The sequence below is a fragment of the Vicugna pacos genome, chromosome 12 (assembly GCF_048564905.1).
Source record: "Vicugna pacos chromosome 12, VicPac4, whole genome shotgun sequence".
NCBI lineage: Eukaryota > Metazoa > Chordata > Mammalia > Artiodactyla > Camelidae > Vicugna > Vicugna pacos.
In genome coordinates this window covers 34,043,471-34,064,076 of record NC_132998.1, presented here as the reverse complement: position 1 = coordinate 34,064,076, position 20,606 = coordinate 34,043,471, and the positions used below count along the sequence as shown (strand labels likewise).

The 20,606-nt window shown below is 34.3% G+C and overlaps 1 protein-coding gene across 4 annotated transcripts in view; it reads left to right on the top strand.

Annotated features, from left to right (window-relative positions):
• Nucleotides 1-17,556, top strand: part of NEDD1 (NEDD1 gamma-tubulin ring complex targeting factor) — a 44,225-nt gene extending 26,669 nt beyond the window's left edge. For 2 of the 4 annotated variants that reach the window (XM_006197928.4, XM_072973197.1), the window contains exons 6-15: nucleotides 1,125-1,354; nucleotides 2,663-2,864; nucleotides 3,224-3,419; nucleotides 5,096-5,224; nucleotides 7,513-7,560; nucleotides 8,481-8,683; nucleotides 9,498-9,651; nucleotides 10,546-10,702; nucleotides 16,012-16,078; nucleotides 16,511-17,556. In XM_006197928.4, coding sequence (XP_006197990.2) covers nucleotides 1,125-1,354; nucleotides 2,663-2,864; nucleotides 3,224-3,419; nucleotides 5,096-5,224; nucleotides 7,513-7,560; nucleotides 8,481-8,683; nucleotides 9,498-9,651; nucleotides 10,546-10,702; nucleotides 16,012-16,078; nucleotides 16,511-16,615 — 1,491 coding nt within the window. In that variant the 3' untranslated portion in view covers nucleotides 16,616-17,556. Of the gene's footprint in view, nucleotides 1-1,124; nucleotides 1,355-2,662; nucleotides 2,865-3,223; nucleotides 3,420-5,095; nucleotides 5,225-7,512; nucleotides 7,561-8,480; nucleotides 8,684-9,497; nucleotides 9,652-10,545; nucleotides 10,703-10,860; nucleotides 10,970-16,011; nucleotides 16,079-16,510 lie in introns of all 4 variants that reach the window. The other 2 variants (XR_012078502.1, XM_072973198.1) reach the window with 2 other exon arrangements.
• Nucleotides 17,557-20,606: the final 3,050 nt, after the last annotated feature.

Genomic DNA, 20,606 nt, shown 5'->3' with positions numbered 1-20,606 from the left:
TTTGTTGTTGTTGACGACTAAAGCATATTATTTTGAAACATCTTAGAAGTAGAGTATGAGGTTTTAGTATGTAAACGCTAGTGGCTTTAAATCCTCTTGGAGTGTGACAGATTAAACTAGATAGAACAAAAAATCCTCAGATTTGTGTTTTGTTCTGTGCCAGTTTTATCTGGGATCTATATATGTAGCTGATATCTGCCTACTAGAACATGACTGATTGTCTCAGGACTATAATTGAAAGTGTCTTATGGCTAGTTTCCCACTCTTGTGGAATCTACTTAAAATTCATTCTATATTTATATTGCTATTTCTGTGTAGGGAAAAATTAGTATAAATGTAAAATACTTAATTCTCAGCACAGTAAATGATAATATCAGTACAAGTTTGAAAACAACATTTTAGTAAAAGTAGACAAAATTCATCCTGTTATAATCTAAGACCTATTTACTCAAACTGGATCTTTGTTTATTCTAGTCCCACAGAAAATAGAATGTTTCCACTGCCTCCAGAGATGAGTGTTTAGAGAAAGGCCAGCATTGCCCTCAGGCCAACACTTTTGAAGAATGAGTATAGTCTATCCCCAGTCTAGAGTGTTGTCAATTCCTCCTTTGTAGTTTAGTTAATTTTTAATTGTGCTTCAAGTGTTGGATTGCCAGCACATCAGATTCAAACAAATATATCCAAATATCTAACATATATATTGAAAACAAGTATGAAATGTTACTGCTTATTCTCTGCCAGTGTTCCTTTATACTTATTTGTGATTTGACTGTGACTGGCCTTTTATTTATGGTGAGATATTCTAACGCTGATGAATTAATATAGTTTATCTCAATGTATTGTATGTTTCTTCTGAAAAAGAAGTGATTGAGGTAGTTCTAAGTTCCAAGATAATAAAAATCATGGCAGATATTCAATTATTATAATTAGGATGTCTTAGGGTCATCTTGTAGTCCACTAAATGATTTTATCATTTTCATGACTGTAACCTATTGTATTATAAACCAGGGAAGTTCCAAATCCCTTATAAATAATGTGGTTGGTGGTTGGACATTATTTATAGTTTATATAAAATATTCTTATGTATGCTTACAATTACATAAAATTTATTTTTATTTTCACAGTCTGTTCGGCACTTGAAGTACTCCTTGTTTAAGAAATCGCTACTGGGCAGTGTTTCAGATAATGGAATAGTAACCCTCTGGGATGTGAATAGTCAGAGTCCATACCATAACTTTGACAGTACACATAAAGCTCCAGCCTCAGGCATCTGTTTTTCTCCTGTCAATGAATTGCTATTTGTAACTATAGGCTTGGATAAAAGAATCATTCTCTATGATACTTCAAGTAAGAAGTAAGTGTGACATGCTCATTTCCTAATTTAGCAACAAATAATTATTTAATCGGCAGACATATTTGTGATTTGTATACCTCTGATTAATGTTCAGGAGATCTAAAGTTTGTGTATTTGTTATCTAATAAGAGAATTTTCTCTAATGCAAAAAAACCCAACAAAAACAAACAACAAACGAAATACCTAGATGGGACGTGGATATTCTTTAGAGTACTTTTGGATAATGAATGTTGAAGGGTAGCATGTTAATGATTTCACATCTTTATTTTAGCAGGCATGCATGTTATTCTTTTTCAGAATACAACTAGATTTGTATATTTTTAAGGCAATATGATCAATTTGCTTTAAAATTAACAAATTAGAGCAGGGTTTCTGAACTGTTGACTTTTGGGGCTGGATAATTCTTGGTTGTAGGGGGTTGTCCTGGGCACTGTAGTATATACTCAGCAGCATTCCTCACCCCTACCTACTAGATGCTGATAGCACTCCCCAAATTAGCAAAAATGGCAAAATTACCCCATTGAGAAGCACTGATACAACGGCACATAGCTTTCTAAGTATCTGGGTTCATTGTGCCTTCTTGTCCTTCTTAAAAAAAAGGCCAAAAACAAAAAGCAGAAAAAACAGAAAAATATTGTCAACCCTTTTAAAAAATTTATTGTTACTTATTTCACTCTCTTCTTCTTTTTCCTTTTTTATTCTTTTTTCTTTTTGAACTAATTTACTTAGAGCCTTCAGAGTCAGTAAACCATTCCCCTCATACACTTGACACTCCAGCAGGGAGCTTGGCTTCTTCAGATCAGTGTCCATATTTCTGTATTCGCTTCTGGAGGATTAAGCCTCATGGATTCTGTTATTAGCTTTTTGATCAAGTGATGCACAACTAAGAACAAAGTAGCAGCTGCTTTCCTGTCAAAGGTCATAGTCCTCTGGAGGCCTAAGCAGGCCACTTAGATGCGAGCTACTTAGAACCTGCCTAACCCTGAGGCTAGAGCCCCTGTTTGTGGAGTAACAAAGGAATAATTACTCAAAGAGACAGGTCCTGTTTCATGTAGAAAGTATCTATTGGAAGTGAACAGAAAAACAGGATAAAGTGTTTAGCAGTTCCTTTACATGCCCTTGTATTAGAAATGTCTCTAAGTCTAATCCTAAATTTCTGCTTTAGACAAATATTTGAGGTGGAAATTCTAAGTAACTGCTGAATTGTAAGTAACTTTGGTTTGGTATACAGTTGTTTGCATGTCATACAAGCTTATATACCCGCATGCACTCACGTACCCACCTATATACTTCGCTCTCCTTCCAAAGGCTAGTGAAAACTTTGGTGGCTGATGCTCCTCTAACTGCAGTAGATTTCATGCCTGATGGAGCCACTTTGGCCATTGGATCTTCCCGTGGGAAAATATATCAGTATGACTTAAGGATGTTGAAATCACCAGTTAAAACCATCAGTGCACATAAGACATCTGTGCAGTGTATAGCATTTCAGTACTCCACTGCTCTTTCTAAGGTAAGATATTTTCTTTCTTTTTGGCATTTTTGATTTTACTAAATCAGTCTAGTTCAGAATATAGAAATCATAGGTTGTCAAACAGTATTGTTTTTGCTTTATAATCATTTTTGTATGAAAGCATTTTAAATTTTAGTACAAAGCCCTTTGGTACTTAGTTTTAAAACTTTTTTTGGGGACTTAATATCACATATATCTCTCTTCAAAAATATTAAAAGGCTCTTTTGGTTCAGAGGGAAGCTTAAGATTTGTCAGGGAAAAAATATCTATTTTTTAAACTAATAGGGAATTTATAAAATATTAATGTATAGTATGGAGCATTAGAAACCTGAGCTTTTAAATGTTCCACTGCATTTCAGTCAGGTTTAAATAAAGGCTGTTCAAATAAGCCCGCAGCTGTGAGCAAACGTACCGTTAATGTGAGCGCTACCAGTGGAGGGGTCCAGAATTCTGGAAATGTCAGAGAAGCAGCCACCGCTTCTCTTGCTGCCATTCCGCCGCAGCCCAAGACAGCAGCTGTGGGGAAAGGCGCCGTCGCAGTTCAAGACAAAGCAGGTATGTCGCTTGTATCTGGTATCTGGAATTCCCACCCTCCCTCTGCAAATAAATACCATTAGCACTTTCTTCATGAACTCAGAACTCAAATTCACTTGAGTATTTACTGGGTAAAATTATTAGTTGATGGTAAAAATTGAAGAAGTGAAAATTTTAACGTTAGCTATACATTTTTAAAAAATTAATGAAAGGTACTTCACTTACTCTATTTCAGCTGAATTTTTATTGTAAGAAATACTACCTTAAAAAATAATGCCAATTCGGAAATAAACCACTACAGACTGGATGGATGACTTTTTGTTGTGTCTTCATATTAATCAATAGAGAGTATGAAACTTTGCTATCATTATGATTTGATGTTTGAGTTAAAGGTCCGGGGGCTAGAGTTATACATTCAAACATGTTCAGGACCTAGAATAAGGAAAGGAAATTTCTTCTTTCTAACAGTTTAACTCTTGGTATAAACATCCTTCAATGATGGCAGTGTACAAATGTTTGGTCATATTTTAACTTTCTGTCAGGTGTTGTTGGAAATGTTTATTTCATTAGCCAGGCTTGGGCATTATTGGATATACAAATTGATCTCTGTTTTTATCCCAGGCTTTTTAGTTTTCATTTGGGACCAAGATGACAAATAAAACACTTTTTAAAATGGAATATAGTAACATGCAACTGAGTCAAATGCCAGACTTTCATCAAAGCTCTTGAATCCCTAGAACCAATCCTTGTCCCCAAAATGAGCAAGAAGCTACTGAGCTTGCGAAGTTCCTCTTACAACATCCCTGCCCTAAAGTCATGCAGTATATACTGAGAGAGGATAGACTGCTGCATGCGTCTTTATTGTTGTCTTCTATTCTTTGTGAGTTACATATTCTGGTTTCCTTCCTCTCATTAAACTATCGAGATTAGTTAAGTCGTCTGAGGTCAGTAACAATGTTAAGCTCCCACTGTTAGTGAAGAAAAACACAAAAAAAGGGGGAAAAGATCCATTCACTGCACATTGGGGAAAGGAACTAAGACTGCTTAATCCTGCTATATATGAGGCATTGTGCTATATGCTTTACAGACTTTTTTTTTCATTTTGTATATATATATATATATATATATATATATATATATATATATATAGAAGTATAGTCAGTTTATAATGTGTCAACTTCTGGTGTGCAGCATAATGCTCCAGTCATACATGAACATACATATGTTCATTTTCATATTCTTTTTCACCATAAGTTACAAGATACTGAATATAGTTCCCTGTGCTACACAGTGTGAACTTGTTTATCTGTTTTATATATATTAGTTAGTATCTGCAAATCTCGAACTCCCAGTTTATCCCTTCCCACCCCCTTCCCCCCTGGTAACCATATGTTTGTCTTCTATGTGTAGACTTTTTTATCATTTGTAGATGATCATAAGAGTGAGTCAATAATGACAAAAGTAAATTGTGCTCAGTATACTTTATTTAAGAAGGAAGCAAGGTACGTAAATTATTTAGAAAATTTCTATCAAAATGGCTAAAAAGTGTGGTGTTGTATGAATAAATAAGTATTTGCTTTCGAGGAGCCCTTCATTCCATGAAAATGGTGGTTAACTGAGCTATTGTTATATTCTGCTTTCTTTTCCTAATGTTTGCAGTTGTAATAACACTTATTTTTGTATCTAATTCCTACAAGGTCTGCCTCGAAGCATAAACACAGATATTTCATCTAAGGAAATAGACAGTGGAAAAAATCAGGATTTCTCCAGCTTTGACGACACTGGAAAAAGTAGTTTAGGTGACATGTTCTCACCTATCAGAGATGGTAAGTCTGTTCAAATCAGAGGATCATGTTCTTTTGCCCTGGTAGTCAAGACATTTATTTTTCTGGCTAAAAAATATGGATAATAGCTTGTCTCGCTCTATTCATGACAGTTGCTAATTTTCTCAGCCTCTAGGATGGTATCTTTTCCTTAGCCCTGATATTTCAAATGTTACCATTCCAAAATATATGCTGGTTATTTTCGCATGGGAACTATACAAATAGCTCTCAAGTTAGTATTTTAATTTCTACAGACATTTCTTAAAGGAAGTTTTGCCTCCATAGGCAATCTTTTACTTGTATCTACTTCTAAATAAATCCTTCCCAAACCTTGGATATTTTGATAGGGAAAAAAATACCTTCCTAATGTAAAAAATTTGGTAACTTGAGTATTATTTAATTGGTATTAAATGTTTTCATGGAGTAATATGACTGGCGGATAGATTGCCTCATCTTTTACACTGTGTATCACACACACACAGACAAATGTATACATGTATTCCCCTTGCCAGCATATGTTGCCATTAAAAAGAAAAAAGCCAAAAAACAAAAAAAAACTTTGCAGTTTGTTAAATGGAAACATTATATATCACTGTCGTTCACCCTGTATGAACTAGGTATATTGATTGCTGGTGCATTTTTGGTACTAAGGTTCATACTGTTTTCTTTAATGGGATAATCTCACTGCTAATAGCAGTATTGTCAACAATGTGAGTAAATTTCTAGAGGATAATTTGGCAGGCTTAAATATTCATACTTTTTTGCCTGTTAATTGCATTTCTATAAACTTACCTAAGAAAACATTCAGAGAAGCCCACAAAGATTTGTATGTTTACTGTTTATAATAATGAAAAACTGGGGTGAATGTAAATGTCAGCAGTAGCAGGAAGTTTAAATCATTACATATACATCTTGTAAAATTTAATTTTTTACTTTAAAATTGTCTATTTTCCAAATTTTCTACAACAAATTTCATAATCAGAAAGAATAAATACATATGTAGTGGTACAGAATTATTGAGTGTCTTCTGCCTTACCCAGCTTGAAAATGACTCCTTAAATTGCTAGGTAAAATTCCCCTATCTTCCACCTAATAAAAGAGGAAGGATTCCTTTCTTTCAGAATGAGGAGGGTCATACTACGTAGTTGAAGGGTAAAGAGAGGAAAGATGTGGGCAGAGGGAAAAGTGGCTTGGGCTGGAGCTGAGAAAGGTTTTAGAGTCAGTACCCAGAAGGGGAGCTTTGGTTTATGAGAACCCCTGGAATACTTTTTGAAATGAAGGGTCTTTTTGGAAGTGTTTCAGTTACAAATGAAATCATCTTTAATGGTTTTTAAGAGAAGTAAATAAAGGATAGAAATTCCTCTTTAATTACTTTTGCTATTCAAAAATGATTAGATTTTGAGCCATATGCCCTTCATTTAATAGAATTTGATATTATTAAGAAAAAAAGTAGATATTAAATATAGTACTTGTTTTCATTGTCAAGAGATTTGTATTTTAATCTCACAGATCCAACAATACTTAGGTAAAAGCTTAATCTGTGCCTCAATTTCTTCATCTTTTAAAATATTTCTGCTTTTGTTAGGAAAAAATGAATAATTTCTCAAAGCATGTGTATTGTGCAATTAGTAGGTATATATACATACATGCAGACAGATGATGATAGTCCTACTAATATGATAATCATGTGTGATAATTTATTGGCCATTTGAATTTCTGGTGAATTTTTTATGACCTTTGCCCATTTTTGGTTGTTAATTGGTAATTAATAATAATACATTACTGAAATATTCTTAAACATATTCTACCATTGAAATAAATATTAATAAATCTTATGTTTTTAATAACATTGTATTGCTTGCAAAATATTTTTATATTATTTCAGTTGATCATCAAAACAATCTTGTGAGATCACCGGGGCATTATCTCTATTACACAGATGCAGAAACTGAAGTTTAATTGTGTTAAAGGCTCGTCTGAAGTCTCAGAGCTACTAAGTGGTATAGGCAAAACTGGATTACAGATCTCTGGAGCCTACTCCAGTGCTTTTTCTAGTATACTTTGCTGTCTCATTAAATGACTATACTGTAGAATTATCTTTTCATACTTGCTGCTATGCATGAAGCTAAAGGAATGAAAAGGGAAGTTTATATGAATGCTAGCTTTAACTTCACTCAAATTTTTCTTCCTAAAATCATTAGTGTCTGAACTCTTTGGGGAATGAATAGGAAGCTGAAATTGCTAAGCCTTCTTTATCATTTATTAAATGTGATTTTCTAATTTTACTGTAGATGCTGTAGTTAACAAGGGAGGTGATGAGTCCACAAGCAAAGGAGATGGTAAGAACTATTGAGAAGTATTTTTATGAAAATTAAAAGTGATACTGTGTTATCTATTGCTGTGAAACAGACAAATTACCCTGACATTTTGAAGCTTAAAAGAACGTTTATAATCTCCTAATTGTGGGTTAAGAATCCAAGCATGGTTTAGCTTGTCGCCTTTGGCTTCAGGTATCTCTTGATACTTTAATTAGGGTGTCAACAGGGCTGCAGTCACCTCAAGGCATGACTGGGCAAGGACTGCTTCAAAGCTCATTCACGTGGCTGTTGGCTGAAGAGACCAGCTCCTTCCCGTGTGTGCCTCTCCACAGGGCAGCTGGCAGAAGGGCAGCTGGCTTCCCCCAGAGCTGGTGCCAGAGGGTGAGAGAGGGCACTTGAGATGGAAGCCACAGTGTGTGACTTAATCTTGGAAGTGAGATCCCACCACTTTTGCTTTATACTCTTTATTGGAAGCAAGTTCCTAAGTTCAAAGGGAGGGGCTTTCACAAAGGCATGGGTCCATAGCTGAAGGCAGGGATCATTGGGAGCTATCTTGGAGGTTGCCTACCACGATATATACCACAGACATATACCACATTGACAGTTTTCAGTTGTCAGAAACCAACACTGACTAAACATTCATTGTATTTGCAGTTTTCAATATATTTTCATATAAAATATCTGTTAAGCTTCACCACTCAGGGAGATAGATTGATATCATCCTTCACATTTACAGAACAGAAAACAATCACAGACAAGTTTTGAGTTTTACCCCAGAGTTCACATGAAGTAAGGTGTAGAGCTGACAAATTAACCTGTCGTCTGAATCCAAATCCAAGTCTTTTTACTGTATTAACCTATCGTGCTAAATGCTTTCCTTTAATATCCAAGATTGGGGAACATCATATGCAAGTGCTGATTTTTTTCCTCTTCTTTTTCAGGCCTTGACTTCCTACCACAGTTGAACTCAGTGTTTCCTCCCAGAAAAAATCCAGTAGCTTCAAGCACTGCAGTACTGCATTCTAGTCCTCTTAATGTGTTTATGGGATCTCCAGGGAAAGAAGAAAATGAAAATCATGATCTGACAGCTGAATCTAAGAAAATGTATCTGGGAAAACAGGAATCTAAAGAATCCTTCAAACAGGTACCTGCTAGAAAATGATACGGAACTCACTTGTGTGTGTTTATCACTAGTAAATATGGTAAAGCTTAACACTAGAAAACAGGCAGTTGCCAGTGGAGATGTCCTAATTGTTGAGTGCTGTGTACTTAGTAGGTAGAAAATATTCTTAAATCTTGATGTCACTTGTTAAAAACTAAAAGATACCTTTGCAATCTGTCTTTGGATATGTAGGTGGTAATAGCAGGTATAACCTTATGCTGTTTTTTTCTAAGACAAGGTAACTTGATTTAACTGTCTGGGTAAGAATATTCTTTAGAATGTATTTCCATTTCCATTTCCATCAAATCATTTACCCTAAGTCTTAGAGCAAATTGCTAAGAATGTTAATTCATCATTAGTACCTTCTGCTGTAATCCTATATAGAATTGCTGTTCAGTATGTCAGTTTATTTTCATATTATTTTTTTAGAATGATACTGAAAAAGATACTTAGGAAGTGCAAAAATGTCTTTTGACTTATTTTTCAAATATTTCTGACTAGTTACCACATGAGTTTGTTTTTGCCTGTGACTGTCATTTTAAATGACATTCAACAGCAGATTCTCAGTAAATAAGCTTTTCCTCATCATGTTATCATTGAGATTGTTTTTCATTAGTAAACTTGATTTATTTTGCTACTGGTCCTAGCAATATTTTTTTCTCCTTTAGTATCCCTTCCTATTTTTCTTTTTTCTGACCCTACCTACTGGAAAAAAAGAGAAAAGTAGGTACAAATTATCAGGATAATACAAGTAAAACCAGAATTTAAATATTAATTGTTTATTTTAAATGTGAAGTTTCCAAAATTGATCTCGGGTGCTGAAACTGGAAATCTAAATACCCCTCCATCATCTAACCAAACAAGAAGTCCTGAGAAATTTGAAAAGCCAGAAAAAGAAATTGAAGCCCAGTTAATACATGATCCTCCAGTCAATGGATCCTCAACTCCTAGTAAGTACATAAAACTTTCTGATGTTTGAAAGTGTTAAGTTGAAAACTTCCACTGTTTAACTTGAAAAGGACAGATTAACAGAGTGATCATAGATGAAGAAGTTCAAGGATTTTAAAATTTATGACACTTCTCTAGTGTGTGACTCTCTTATTAGAAGACAAATGTATATGCAAGGTTAAACTGAACCACACTGATTTGATACTCTTTGGGTGTGAATTTCTTTTTCAGTCTAATATGTAAGGGTATTTAGTATGGTCCAGATAGGAATATAATACAGAGCCTTTTGAAAATGGGTCATTAACTACCTGAAATTGTCTCCCCCACCCCCCATATTAAAGTTCTGTCCATAGAGTTCATGTCACAGACCCTAAAAACTTGATCACATTTAAAAGGATATTCGGTTTGGCAAGAAGAGTTATTTATACAAAACAACTCTTTGTATAGAAGCAGCTCTTTTATATGGATACCTGTATTTTAAGGTTTCTGTGGATATATTGCATTAGCTTAAACTCGAGGGCTTTGCCTGTAGCACTACTTTACTCCTCTGTTCTTCTGTTTGTTTTTAATAGTCTTGGTTTATCTAGTTGGTGGTGTAGCTTGTCACATTCATCTTTTAAAAGAGGAAATGGTTCAGAGATTCTTCAAGATTAATTTCTATCATATGTTATTACATTAGACAGTTGGCCATTTATATATATAGATAAATGACTATTAGAAATAACATTATAGAAAGTTTCTAAGATTTGTATTTCACACAGTGAATTTTTCTAAATGTCACAGGAACACTATTCTTTACCAGTTTCTCAAGTTTTCCATTGCCAAATCATATTTAGAAATGTTTGATGTCTCTTAGTCCAAGTTGACTATTTATTTTCTCCATTTTTTAATTTCAGATCCAAAGATAGCATCCTCTGTCACTGCTGGAGTTGCCAGTTCACTATCAGAAAAAATAGCTGATACCATTGGAAATAATTGGCCAAATGCACCACTGACATCTGTTCAAATCCGTTTTATTCAGAACATGATACAGGAAACACTGGATGACTTTCGGTAGTTGGGAAATTACTCTTTCTGGCTTTTTTAACTAGATGTAAAACCATAAGTAGTATTGGTGGTTACTAACTTTGCTTAGGTTCTGGGGCCCATAAAACCATAGAAAACATGATGAGTTTTGTTGATCTTGAAGTACTAACTTTATTGTACATCAGCTAGGAAAAGGCACATTTCCCTAGGCAGTTACTGGATAACTTGGCAGAGCAGTCTAGCAGCCAGGTGCCATTGTGGATTTTTTTATCATCAAAATGTGGACAGATTCTGGTAAGCTCAAACGGGATTCTTATAGTATTTATAGATCACCTATTAAGTAGGCTATGTGCAATAATGTAGTAGAGAAATATATTTTTAAAAGATATTTTTAAATCATTTAAAAATTTCTGAATATGTTTAAATAGAATGGATCGAATGTAATACTTAACGTTCTTGCCTAGAGCTATCCTTGTCTTCTCATTCTTTGAATTTTGAACTTGTAAGAATATTCTAGAATGCTTTTTCCTTTTACCTATCATCTTAATATGTTTTGAAAGCTATTTTCAGTTATTCGAATCTTTGTATTCTTTTTCCCTTTCTGACCCATAGTTATGTAGTATTCTTGCTCAGATTTGGAATATCATGAGCAAGAATATTGGAGAAGATGTAGTTTTTATTGGTGTATGTTTCTTTTTAATGTTAAAAATGTTTGAAAAAATATTTTTAAAGAAAAATAATCATTTTGACATTTATAATGTGCCTAGTATATACTGATACTAAGGATACAAAAATCAATGGTCTGCCCACCTTACAGTTTAATTGGGGTAGGTGTAGTGTGTCCTGCTATGATGTGTTTCTTTAATGTGAATTAATTTATTTGTAAATAGGGCAGCAGTAACAATGTGATGGGAAATTTTGTTTCATGAAACAGCTGCCAAAACAAAGTACATGAACACAGGTGAAGGCAGCAAACCGCCGCTCAGTGCCTATCTCCTCCTAGTCCCTTCCCTTTAACTTGGTTTGGCTGTGCGCTCTGTGTTAGGAAGTGCTTATTTTGTGATTGTTCCCCATCTTTGGGCATTTTATCCTCCATGCTTGACAGCCCCAGTCCTCTCTTTTTCTTTCCCCTTTTGGCAAGTGGCCCTCCCTTTTTTTTAAGGTCAAATCTTTGATTATTCAATATTTAAACTTTATGAGGATTTAAATTGTTTTTGTTAGTGCTCTGGTTACAAAGTTGCATAGGTTTTGAGTGGTCTGCCCCAGTCCTTTCTCCTCAAGTCTTGTTATTTTCTTTTCTTCTTTCTTTTTTTTTTTATTTTATTGTTTCAAAAATACTTAAAAAGGTAGATCTCACGTTAAGTGTACAATATACAGTATTATTAACTATAGGCACAATGTTGTACAGTAGACCTTGTGAACGTATTCATTTTGTGTAACTGAAATTTTATACACGTCAATTAGCAAATCCCTGTTTTCCCTTCTCTCCAGCCGCTGACACCCACAGTACTGTTCTTAGCTTCCATGGATTGGACTGTTTTGGATTTCTCATATAAATGGGATCGTGCAGGTTCATCCATGTTGTCACTTCAAGATTTCCTTCTTTTTAAGGCTGAATAATATTCCATTATATATACATACCACATTTTTTCATCCAGTCCTATAATTTTCAATACACAGTTTTAAAGAATATAAGGTATTTCAGGAATGCATATATAAGGCAAAATAGCAGAATTGTCCGGGTACAGCCAACTACAATATAATATGAATAAAGAAATGTTGGAAACACAGAAAGGGAGCAGTTCTGCTGTGGCAGATTTAGAAAGAAGTCACTGCCCTGCCTTCAGCTTTCAGCATGCCTTGCCTGCCTGCACCTGTGGTGTGGGGGTGGGTAGGGGCACCTCTCCATCAGCCATACGAAGCCTCCGCCTGGCACTCAGGGAGCACCCAGAATGGCTCAGCGGATTTCTATAAATTCACCTGCTCTGACTTCAGCCTTCAGTAGGTCTTGTCAGCTGTATGTTACAGTGGAGGGTCAGAGGTGGGTACTGAGAGGCTCTGTTAGCTGTTCTCCCTCAGCTCTGGAGGCGGCCTTCTCCATGAGGGCCTGGAGTGCTTCAGGGGGGTTAGTCTCAGTTTTAAGTCTTCACGAGGCTTAATGCATCTGTGACTTAGGGGCTCTCTCTCAGCCCTCCTGCTCTGCCCCTAATTTTTAATGTGAGCACTCAATGAAGGCCTTTGGCGAAAAGTTGGTGAACAAGTGGAGACTTTCTTGTTGGCTGGGACTCCTTCCTTGGGGTTCAGAACTGTCATGACAGTCTTCACTTGGCCTTCAAAAATCTGTAAAAATTTCAGCTAGTTCTTATGCTATTAATGGCAGCTGTCTTCCTCTGCTGCTTTGTCAAGGATGAAAACAGTTGTAGGCTCTTCTCCTAGAGGGACTCATCATTTTCGGGATTTTAGTTCATTTAGGTTTTTTTTTTTTCACTCAGAGTTGAATTTATTTTAAAATGTATGATTCTATAGGTTACCTGGCTTGTTCTCATTATTAGGGTTGGCGAGATCACATCCTAAGCAGAAGTCTGTTGGTTTATTTCTGTTGTCTTTCAAGATTTCAGTTTCTTCTGGCAAGCAGATCACTTTGATCCTGTGCTTGCTGGGCTTTAGTTTTTCTTAGGGCTAGTTTATTTCTCGTTTGCCTTTATTTGTAAGATTTGGTCTGTGCCCTTTTAGGATGTCAGCTGAATGTCTGGAATATTCACCAGGCCTTTTTATCTTGGTGGGTCCTGAACTTTAACGTGCAATTCTCCAGTATCACAAAGCTGCTAAAATCTTTTTCTCCTCTTTAGCAGTTACTTTATGCTTGGTTTCCTGCCATCTAACTCAGTACAGGCATGGCTTACGAGTCAGAGCTGTCTCCAGGGGAAATTATAGTTTCAAGTTTACTTTCTGCAGATACCGTCTTTTCAGAATCTGGGACCTTGCAGCCTTGGCTGCTTTAGCAGTTCCAAATTCTAATACTCCCCAGCCCAGTAAGATTGTCTCAAACTCCAGGCCACTGCTTTTTAGTTCAGCCTCTTTCCTCCACACTGTGGAATCAGCACATTCCCCAGAGGGAAAAGCAGAGGTAAATGTAGAGCTTATGTAGTAGACTCCCCTTTGTAAGACCCAGCCCTTCCAATCCTGGCTGCCTTAGTGGTTCTGTGATGCCTTTACTTTTTTGTTGTTTGTTTTTTAATACAGCTTTTGTCATACCTAAATTTTTAAAAATACCCTTATAGCTGCAACAGAAAAAGTAAGGTACTTAGGAATAAATCTAACCAAAGATGGTAAAGATGTGTATAGAAAAACATTTTGAAATTTTATTAGAAAACATTTGAATAAATGGGAAGATTGTATGAAGTTATCAGTTCTTCTAAACTGGTCTATAGATTGAATGCAATTCCAGTCACATCCCAACTGGATGTTTTGGAAGAAGATGATGAGATAATCCCAAAATGTATATGAAAAAAGGAAGATCCCAGAATAACTAAGACACTAGAGAAGAATAATTTTAAAGAGAACTTGTCAGATGGATCGGCTACAATTAAAGTAGTGTAGCATTAGCACACAGTGGACAAATTACCCAAAGGAATCAAACAGACCAAAAAGAAGCCTATGTATATATGGAAATGTGATATATTACAGAGGAAATGTATAGATCCTTGTTCCATGCTATTTAAAAAATTGGCTCCACAAAGAGTAAAAGGTTAAATGTAAAGGGAAAATTTTTAAACATTATAAGATAAGTTATGTATGACTTCAGGGTAGGGAAATTATTTAAAAATAAGAGGGTACACTACCTATAAAAATAGATTGATAAATTTGCATTAATATTGGGTTAGTAAATTTGAGAATATTAACAGGAACTGTGCATCCCAAGACATCATTAACAAAGTGAAAAGAAAGATATCTGCAGTGCTCATAACCAACAAAGAATCAGATTATGTAAAGAACTCTTATAAGTTGTTTTAAAAAGACATTCAATAGAAAAATAGTTACAAGACACGGACAAGCATTTCACAGAAGAGGAATGGTATATGAACATAAGGAAAGATGCTTAACCCTACAGATTAATCAGAACTGAAAATGCAATGGGATACCATTTCACACCCAGTAGATGGGAAAATATTGTAAAAAGCCTGGCAACACCAAGTCTGGTGTGCATGTAGAGCTGGAGGAACTCAGAGTGTGTCCACCGGTACTACCACCTCGGAAAATAATTTCTATTTTGTTAAGTCTGAATAGTGTACGTCAGGATCATACCTATAGCTCAGCGTGTCTACTCTTGGAATAGATCATGTACGGAAATTGGCACATGTGGGTTGGGAGATACATATACACGATTATAACAACATTGTAATAAAAACTTGAAAACAATTCAAATTGACAGGAGAATGTGTACAAATCAGTGAATTAGATAGAATGGACCTTGAAAACATGGTACTGATTTTTTTAATGTACACTATTCAAGACTACATAGGATATGGTACCCTTTTTGTAATGCTCAAAACCAACCACAACGAAAATATATCAACTACAGATTCTGTGTTATATAAATACATATATGTGTATATATATATATATATATGTTTTTTTTTAAAAACATTTCTTTGCTCAACAAAATTCAGCATAGTAATGACTTATTTCTTGGGCTACACAAGGGGAAGCTTCTATGATCTTGGTAATATTCTAGCCCATAAGTTGTGTGGCGGGTGACTGGGTGTTCCTTTTATTGTTATACGTCATAACTTTCATGTATTCTTTTATAGGCATGAATTAATTGCATTTTATTGAGTACCTCTGTTACCACCCAAATAGGCCCTTTCCATTCTGCTGGAAGTTTTTTTTTAATAGTTAAGACATTGATAACAGTTAAAATGTTCATTCTAATTTAAACCTGTCTCTTTAATGGTAATTTTTATATTAAGGAATGTAGTGTAGTGAGAGTTCTGGAGGTAGACAGCCTGGGTTTATATCCTACCTCCACCATTTACTAGTTGTGTGACTTTGGATAAGTTACAACTATTCTGTGACTCATTTACTTCATTGGTAAAATGGAGGTAATAATTGCACTTAGTTGTGAAGATTAAATAAGAGTTCATACATTTAAAGTACAAAAACCAATGCCTAGCACACAGTAAGAAAATGCTAGGTACATTGGTATTTTTACTATCGTAATAATAATTACTAACATCCAATAATTTGAAACACTTAGAAGAGTTTAGCCAGTTTCTTGAATGATCTAGAATTGGCAAAACTGATAATTCTAATAAATATTTTACTTTCTTCCCTAGAGAAGCATGCCATAGGGACATTGTGAATTTGCAAGTGGAGATGATTAAACAGTTTCATATGCAACTGGTATGTATGATATATTTTAAACGGGCCTAGTTGTGGATTTAGAAAGTTCATAAAAGAAGTGATATACTTTTGCTTAGTTATATCTAGTTGCTAAGAAATAAACAGGGAGTTTTAGGAATGTAATAAGTAAAATAGATTTTAACTAGTCACCCTTCTTTGTAATCTAAGATAGTTAAGGCTGCTTTTTGACAGCTTTTTTTTTTTCCCATTTAGCAAAAAGCTTCCCAAATGTGCAAATACTAGCTTTCCAAATATAGAAATTTCACTGGTGATCTTTCATTTATATTAACAAAGTAAGGGTGGTTAGGTACAAAAAATATCATTTAGCTAGTTAACTGAACATGAGAAAAATGATAGCTAAAAGTATGTAAAACAGCTTGCCAAATAATGTGAAATATCAGTAATTTTATAAGTATTTCCCCCCTTTTCTAGAATGAAATGCATTCTTTGTTGGAAAGATACTCAGTAAATGAAGGTTTAGTGGCGGAAATTGAAAGACTACGAGAAGAAAACAAAAGACTACGGGCACACTTTTGAAATTTCACTGAATGTTTTGTAATTTGGGAAGCTTCTGGCAACACAGAACTACGTGAAATCAGTATTGTTTTCATGGCCTCTAGGAAAAATTTTTTTCAAGTAAAAGGGTGATGGATTTTACACCAACACTGTTTCATCTGTCAAAAATATATTTTTATATTAAAAACTGTATACTGTATCGTCTGCCTTATAGGAAAGTCAACAGGATCTTTATTTTCTGAAAGCTTTAGCTATACACTAAGTGCCCTTTTTCACAAAAGACAATTGTGCAAAAAAACAGGTTATGTGTGTTTTTTAATCACCTTTTTAAAACAGATAATATTTTTGGTTGCCTTCCAAATTTTTTGGATGTTTGATAATTAAAGAGTTTGATAGGCCTTCTATTTTTATGGAGAAAGTAATTTTAATTGGCGTTTTGTGTTTCTAAGCAATTGACTAAGAAAACACAAGGTTGATTAGTAATTATTTTGTTAACTTGAAGTCAAGTATGACTATTATATGATTATTTATTACTTGTACATTTAATAAGAAAATTTTTGGAATTTTGAATTGCACAGATTGCATTATTTCTATTGCATTTATACTACTGTATTATACTTCTGACAAATATCCACTCCTGGTTGGTATATTTTAGCTAACTTCACTTTACCTGTGAAAGCTATTAAGGGCTTATAAGACTCAATCAGAACTGTGTATCTGCTAATTATATCATGAATTAATAATATGCAAAATAATACTGTTAAATTTCAATCAATATGATTCAACTTACAATCAGTGAAAACTTCCTACTAGATACTAAACATGACAGTATTAGTGCCATTTTTTTCTTCCCAAATGGAGTGTAGCTTATTTTGTGGTTTATATCATTTAACTTTCTCTAATTCTTTATGTGCTGTGTGTACTACTTTTATATTATTGGCCTTACTATAAAATAAATAAAATTAAAAAAATAAAAATAGGAAGGTTAATTATCAAAAGAATTTACACTTCTTTGACAGTAGGCAGATGTGAACATCTACCTGCTGGAATCTGTACTTTTAGTGGTGTAAGATTAGGAGGCCTGCTGGCTTGTTTACCTTCTTGTAATCTCTTGTCCCAAAGATTTAAACTATGTACCTTGTATACAGCATTCCTGCCCAATTTTGACTTCTGAGATAAAAGTATTTACCAAAATAAAAAATCTAGGTAGCTTACTAACTTTTTTCCCCAAGTGATGGAAGATTTTAAGAATATATTTAATAAGTGTAAACATACTAATAATTACTTCAAGAAATAAAAACAGAAGTTACTTTTTTCTAGTGTGGCTGAGAGAATACATTTTTATTAAAGCATAAAGGGGTGCTAATATGACTTTCTTCCTGACAGGCTATGAAAGCATTATGACTTGTAACAAGTTTTTTTTATGTATCATTATCAAACAGGTTTAGAAGACTTAAAGGTATGTTTTGCTACATCCTGTTATTTAAATCAATATTTTCCTATTGCCTTTTTTTATAAATGCACATAGTGTGTATTAAAAGAGGTTGGATAAATGAAAAAATTTAGTAATTTTATGTGTATAGGGGAAACATTGTTGTCATGGAATTTAAAAGATAAGTACAAAAAATAAAATTTTAAATGATAAAAATGGGAAACCTGGAAATGAGTTTTTGCCTCAGGCCAAGATGGAATAGTAGAGACTGGGTTTACACAGCTGAAGTTTTAAAAGATGCAAAATACTTAAAATAGTTTTCATATATTGGATTTCTGAAAATAAGAAACTCAACTTAGAATTCTATATCTAGTGAAAATATCTTTCAAAACTGAAAATGAAATAAAAACCTTTTCAAGCCACACACCTACATCAATCGATCTTCGACTAAGGAGGCAAGAATGTACAATGTAGAAAAGCAAGTGTCTTTGACAAGTGGTGTTAAGAAAGCTGGACAACCACATATAAATCAATGAAGTTAGAACACTCCCTCACATCATACATAAAAATAAACTCAAAATGGCTTAAAGACTTAACACATAAGGCAAGACACTATAAATTTCCTAGAAGAGAACACAGGCAAAACATCTTGACATAAATCGTAGCAATGTTCTCCTAGGTCAGTCTACTAAGGTAATAGAAATAAAAGCAAAAATAAGCAAGTGGGCCCTAATTGAACTTCTAAACTTTTGCACAGCAAAGGAAACGATAAACAAAAAGACAACCTACAGAATGGGAGAAAATATCTGCAAATGATGCAACTGACAAGGATTTAATTTCCAGAATGTACAACCAGCTCATTCAACTCAATAATTAAAAAACAAAACAAAACAAAAAAACAGAAAAATGGGCAGAAAACCTAGAGATATTTCTTCAATGCAGGCATATAGATGGCCATAGGCACATGAAATGATGCTCAATATCACTATCAGAGAAGTGCAAATCAAAACTAAAATGAGGTATCACCTCACACCAGTCAGAATGACCATCATTAAAAAGTCCTCAAACAATAAATGCTGGAGAGGTTGTAGAGAAAAGGGGACCCTCCTATAGTGTTGGTGGGAATGTAATTTGATGCAGCCATAATGGAAAACAGGATGGAGATTCTGTAACATGCTGATTGCCATGTCACCCAAATCTGGATGACATTTGTGTTTCCTCAGGAGTACCCAATCCACAGTGGATGATCAACGTGTTAAAAAACTAATAGTTACCATATGATCCAGCGATCCCACTCCTAGGCATGTATCTAGAGGAAGGTAATTTGAAAAGATGCAAGCACCCCAACGTTCATAGCAACACAATTTACCATAGTGAAGACATGGAAGCAACTTAAATGTCCATCAACAAATGACTGAGTAAAGAAGGTGTGGTATATATACACAATAGAATGCTACTCAGCCATAAAAAAGAACAAAATAATGTCATTTGCAGCAACATGAATGGACCTAGAGATTATACTAAGTGAAGTAGAGAAAGACAAACATCATGTATCACTTACATGTAGAATCTTTTAAAAATGGCACAAATAAACATTCACAAAACAAAGAGACCACAGATAGAAAACAAACTTATGGTTATTGGGGGAAGGATAAATTGGGAGTTCTGGATGTACAGGTACTAACTACTACATATAAAAATAGATAGATAAACAACAAGGTCGTACTACATAGCACAGGGAACTATATTCAACATCTTCCAGTAACCTGTAATTAAAAAGAATATGTACATGTGTATAACTGAATCAGTATGCTGTACATCAGAGACTAATCTGACACTATAAGTCAACTATACTTCAATTAGAAAACTAAACAAAAACAACAAAAAAACCTTTCAGATCCAGAAAGGCTGAAACAATTTATCAAAAGACTTGCCCTGCAGGAAAGAGTAAAGGTACCAGATAGATTCTGTTTCAATGCAAAGGAATGAAAAGCAACAAAAATGATAAACATGTGAACAAATATAAGACTTCTTAAACATTTAAATTATCTTTAAATAGTAATTGACTACTTAAAGCAAAAATAATAAGGCATTTTGTGGTTAACGTATGTAAAATGAAACGTCTGACAATAGTATCGCCAAGGGTTGGAGAAGGGAAATGAAGTAGACTACTCTAAGGTTCTTAACACTGTGAAGCAGTATAATACTACCTGAAAGTAGAACGTTATAAACTAAGAATGTATACTGTAATCCCTAAAGCAACCACACACACACACACACAAAAAAGTTATAACCAGTAAGCCAACAAAGATGGTAAAATGTAGCCATAAAAATAATCCAGAAGGAGGAAAGAAAAGAAGAGGAACAAAGAATGGAACAAACAGAAAATTAAACAGCAAAATCATAGATTTAAGCAGCATCCTCAATAATTAGTAAAATCATAGATTTAAACAGCATCCTCAATAATTACATTAAGTATAAACTGTCAGTTATTATTATCAGATTGAGTCTTATTTTATCCAATTGTATGCTGAATCCATGAAATCCACTTGAAATATAAAGACAAATAGTTTAAACATA